The sequence below is a fragment of the Lycium barbarum genome, chromosome 1 (assembly GCF_019175385.1).
Source record: "Lycium barbarum isolate Lr01 chromosome 1, ASM1917538v2, whole genome shotgun sequence".
Lineage (NCBI taxonomy): Eukaryota > Viridiplantae > Streptophyta > Magnoliopsida > Solanales > Solanaceae > Lycium > Lycium barbarum.
In genome coordinates this window covers 143,085,640-143,090,968 of record NC_083337.1, presented here as the reverse complement: position 1 = coordinate 143,090,968, position 5,329 = coordinate 143,085,640, and the positions used below count along the sequence as shown (strand labels likewise).

The window sequence follows — 5,329 nt, the reverse complement described above, 5'->3', positions numbered from 1 at the left end:
GATTCTTTTATCTTGCATTGCCCAATGTGCTTTTTGCAGCAAGTGTCATTGTGCCAGGTGATCGAACTAGCTCAAGTCATTAAAAAAATTCTTTTCATTCCACTATTCTTACTAGTACAGAATAATTAAGATCTAGATTTCCCTCTATGAAACTCAAACTTGAAAAATATTCTTGTGTTGAAGTAGAGGAAGATGAACTTTTGAATTTATGCAGAAAGTTTATTAATTGTTTTGGCTTCTAGTTCTAATTTGGTTTCACATTATGTTACGCCGTATAACTTCGTAACTGAGACGCATCAATTTAGTTACAAATAGGCCTGTCTTAAAGACTCAAAAGTCAAATCCGAAATATCCAAACCGATTAATCCGAAACCGAACTTATAAAATCCAATCCGAGCTTATTTGGATTGTAATTTTTTCAATCCAAAAATCGAAAATTCAAACCGAAATTTCCATATCCAATCCGACGGCCCTAACACCCACCTCTAAAGTCCACAGTCCGTAAAATATGTTCAACATCCGCAAGAAAAAGTATAACAGCGGATAAAGAAAAAGATCTTGCATCCTAACAATAGCACCTTCAATTAGCAATGTCACGTAAATGGAGAGCAAAAACAAGAGGACAACATAAGCTTACAGAAGACCCTGTTCAACGCAGCATAGTGGGATTTTAGTTTGGTGAAGGTACTATGTCACTCAAAATCACAACGTGCAATACATATATAGAACCCGAAAACCTGCAATTGCTCGAAAATTGAATAGGGAGGGGGACAGGAGCGCTTCCGATCACGTAAGATCAGAATCTGCTATCTCTAAACCCTGAACTTTCAAGAATAGTGAATTAAGAGAAGCCAACATAAATGAGCAAATGCAGCAGCTCTGAGTATGAGTACGTTGGCTCAAATGAAGAACCTATAGAGACTCTTCATCATCTTCCAAGGCACTGTAAATCAACCTGTAGAAAGAACATACGGACTCGGTCAAGAAATGTCTTGTTTATAAGAACTTCCGTAACAAAGTGTTATTTAGTTACTTACCAAAATAATGATATGAAGAGGAGAAGGACGATATAGCCTAGTTTGAAAAGCCTCTGTTTCTTTTCCCAATTAAGCAGATTAAAAATCTCTGTAACATCAACAAGGTGCTGCCTTCTCGTGTACCTAGAGCATGAAGCAAACATGAGAAATTGTGTTTGATGAAACACATCAGCAATATTAGAGAGGTTTCATATCTCATTAAACCTCAATCACTGAATCAAGCACTAACAAGTTCCCTCGAAAAAATTCAAAGAATACAATGATATGAGATATTATGATTTTTGAATGCATTTGAAGAGAAGGTAATGAAAAGGCTGTTTCAGTTTCAGCTAGGATGTAATGAGATCCTTAAACCACTTTCACATATGACCTATGAAGGGGTCTGCAAAATTCGGTGCAAAATCCAAGCATTCTTTTTTTCCTACCTTCTTATATTGGTTTTTTCAAAATCATCCAAGACGGCTAGGGCGTCAATTATCTAAGAAACAAGCAAGCAGCGGTAACCCACCACTTCATTCAAACTGGAAGGGAAGCTAGAGTTGTAGGAAGTAATATCACTTTTGCCAAGGAAGAAACATGAGTTCTATGCAGGAGGTAGAAAGTAAAAAAATAAAAAGATGAAGAGAGTATGAAAGGCAGACAGGCAGAGACCAAGATGAAAAATGGACGGCCAACAGGAAAACCTTTGGGAAAGAGAGGATAAGCTCCTTCTACGTAGAACATAGTTGGAGGAATTGGGGTCTAAACTGTGAAGGTCTGATGACCAGTGAAGCACCTTGTCTTCTCCTTCAATCTTAACAAGGAAATTTGTTTCTTCTCCACATCTAAGATCACTTCCCTATCTTCAAAGCCAAGGTTTCCAATTGATCCAAGCAGCTTGCAGCTTTTAAACCCTAAAATAATCCATGATATTTGCTCATTTGAGCCAAGATGGACTGTTTTTTAAGCACTATTAAGTCTCAAATCAGATCACAAGCTTAATCTAAATTAGCCACAGCTACATATATTTAGTTCTAATTTACAAGTAGCTGCATATATATATATATTTTGAGAATGGTAACAGGCAAGCAGCTGCATATTTACCAGGTAATGTACAAAATTTCTGATCCCTCGTTCCTTAAATCTAATATCGTAGCTAAAGCCACCTATCAGCAGGCCAATTGTGAGCATTTGCTCATCGTGAATTCGCAATACTACCAAGAATATTTGGTTAAACTACTCACTATGGAACTTAAATTGTCATGTTGGAGCCTGAGATTGCTCAAAACTTCCCATTCTGCCTCAATGGACATACCAATAGTATGTCAGCCAAAAGTTCAAGCAACTGGGGCATTCAGGGACTTTAGTACATGAGGCAAACTTAAGCTTTGGGAGTAAATTTCAATGGCTCGTTAAGATTGAATGTGGTAGGTAGGTTTAAGAATTGAGCAATGTGAAACTAGACCAAAAAGAACCAACTACCAAGCATGCTAATATGAGCCTGCTCAAATCACGCACTTGACAAAACTTGAAAACTAACAAAATTGTTGAACACCTTAGATTTGCTGATACCCTTGAGACTAGAAAATAACTCTACATACAGAAAATAGACATACTGCACCTAGATAGGAAAAAAAAAACGTTGTTGAATTGTACGTACCACCTCATCTATAAAGGATAAATAACTACATGTATTAGTGGGGGTAGCAGGCACCCCATGGAATTAGTCGAGGTGCACGCAAGTTGGCTTGGACAGCAAGGTCATTTAAAAAAAAGGCATAAATAACTAAACAGGGAATAAATTTAATTATTTACTTAAGTTAGCAACACGCACGTGAAATATTTCTATTGATAGGTGGTAGTGAGACTCCAGTTCAAGAACTCTACCAGCTTTGGTACCATATTAAATTTAATATGTGTGATACGACATCTAAAAAGCTTAAGCAGCTAGAGAGACGACAATTTTGTTTATATATTTGGGTTTGCCACAATTATAAATAATAAAAGACAAGTAAATTGCCACGCATGAAAAACATAAGAAAAGAAAAACAGGAGTCTGTTCTGGACAAAATTTAATACTGCTCACGAAGTCTATAAACCAAGCCCGAAACCAAGTTTCACAATCACAAAAAAACATATCACCAGATTTCTATTTAAAAGTTTATTGACAAATAAAAATCCCAAGAAAACCATCAATTTTAAGGAAAGAAAATGTACGGGTGCTTAGTCTATGTAAAGGGAATCGGAAGTAAATGCTGCAGAGAATCACAGCAGATGTGCATAATGGAGGAACAAAAACCAAATTTTATCTCTACACATATTTGAGATCTCATCAACATGCTATAGAATAGAACTAACATATGCTGCCTCAGCAGTGTTTATATGAATGCAGTAATCCGCAGATTAGTTAATCTGAATTTGATCAAAACTTAATTTCATTTGCAGGTCAGCCATGAAGCAAAAAGATGAGCGGAAACTTACAATCTGTAATTGTAGTACATATATGGAACACATAGAAGTGACATAAACCAATGCCCTGTTATCAGATAGAGCAAGCACAGAACTCCTTGTGTGATGAACTCAGGTACAACAACTCCATTTATACGAGATGCAGAGTCGTATGGGTTGATATAATCAAACTCTAGATCTGATAAGCACATCAGCTGTAACACATTTCAAATGTCAGACTTCATCTTAGGAGAAAAAAAAAGAAGCACAAGTTCACTGCAGTTATCTGCATGCTATACTCAATAGAAGGTACAGTTTTTTTTTTTTTTTTTGATTAGCGCCGGGTGTCCGAGTCTCTTTGAGCCCCGACTAATCCCGGGGGTGCACAGGCCCTCGGCAAGGAGTTTCCCGCAAGTGCACCACGGGTAATTCAGGGTTTCCCCAGTCCGATGGCCCTCAGAAATTGTTTGCACCCTGCGGGTTTCGAACTTGAGACCAATAGAAGGTACAGTTTCGCATGCCATACTCAATAGAAGCGACCTAACAAGTATGTGGCGTTGCTGAGTAGTTATAGATCACGGTTCTTATCCAAATTATTATATACATATTTGTATGTATATATGTGTGAGCTCTGTACTGCTTTCCTTATTAGTTGTCATGTTTTCTTTGCTCCTGTATTTCCTCTTTCATAACTACTTTGCTTTGCTGCACTCGAGCCGAGGGTCTTCCGTAAACAGCCTCTCTACCTCCACGAGGTAGGGGTAAGGTCTGCGTACACTCTACCCTCCCCGGACCACACTGGTGAGATTATTTTGGGTATGTTGTTGTATATATGTGTGTGTGTGTGTAGGATATCTTTTTTTTTTTTACAAAAAGAGGATGTGAAGTTTTTCCCTAAAACCCCAAGTAATATTTCCAAATAGGCAACACATATTTGTACATGGGATAAGCCCGTATATGCTTGTAATTTAAGTAGGAAAAAGTTAAATTCAGTACAATCCCTATGAGGAAAGATTACAACTAATTTGAAGGAGTCACCAATCTCAGAAGCTCACATCTTTTAGGTGCTTAATACAACATCAAAATTCAAAAATCTAAAAGAATTTTAATCAACATTTGCATAATCAAATACTGAAGTCCCAATTATAAATCTAGCACAAACTAATTACTTGTCTAAAAAGCAATACGTGATAATAAAGTGAAAAGAGTAGGGGGAATAGACCTGAAAAACAAGCATGACGACGAGGGAAATGAGAATGAAGAAGAAGAGAAGCCATGCCCATACATCTTCCATTTTCTCTCTCTTCTTACTAATCTATTTTTGGGATGCGCACCCTCCTGCTTTCTTTTATAGTATTTGATTTGATGAAATTGTAATAGACGGCAAGCAACGAATCCAAGCAAAAGGCAGAGACTCTACGCTATTCCAATTTTCAACCAAAAGGAAACGATCGGAGCAGTTGGGTGTCGTCTTGCTCCCAACTTTAGCCGGTGTGAACGAGGATGGAAAACAAAAACCCTTTTTGGGTAAAGACAAATCACAAAAAAGAATTCATTACATACTTTTGATTTGTTTTTTTTTAATAGAAATGGGCAAAAAATATTTGTAGATTATTGAAAATAGAATAATTATGTGTGTATACGGGTAAAACCGAGGCTCTGGATATCCTCGTTTTCCCAATATGAAACCTATGCTCGGTCGGTATGAGACTGATCCTACCAGGACCCGGCATCCAAGCTCGACTCAAGACTAAGAGGCGGTTAGGCAGCACTATGACGAAAAGACCGAAATATCCGCCACTAGCCGGATATTTCGGCACCGATCGCGCCATCAGTTATTTGGGAGATTCTATTCCTTATTTAGA

The 5,329-nt window shown here is 37.5% G+C and overlaps 1 protein-coding gene across 1 annotated transcript; it reads right to left on the bottom strand.

The window, feature by feature from the left end:
• Positions 1–558: 558 nt before the first annotated feature.
• Positions 559–5,006, bottom strand: LOC132641198 (protein cornichon homolog 4-like). The gene is made up of 4 exons (XM_060358094.1): positions 4,687–5,006; positions 3,498–3,679; positions 1,038–1,160; positions 559–955 (listed from the first exon to the last, which is right to left on the bottom strand). Exons 1-4 carry the CDS (start codon positions 4,756–4,758, stop codon positions 913–915), a joined length of 420 nt encoding a protein of 139 aa, XP_060214077.1. The 5' UTR covers positions 4,759–5,006; the 3' UTR covers positions 559–912.
• Between the last annotated feature and the right edge of the window lie 323 nt (positions 5,007–5,329).

Coding starts and splice junctions, on each gene's coding strand:
- LOC132641198 (XM_060358094.1), bottom strand. CDS start 4,758: ATGGAAGATGTATGGGCATGGCTTCTCTTCTTCTTCATTCTCATTTCC. Junction 3,680..4,686: donor TCGTCATGCTTGTTTTTCAG/GTCTATTCCCCC, acceptor AATGTGTTACAG/CTGATGTGCTTATCAGATCT. Junction 1,161..3,497: donor ATGTACTACAATTACAGATT/GTAAGTTTCCGC, acceptor TTCATGCTCTAG/GTACACGAGAAGGCAGCACC.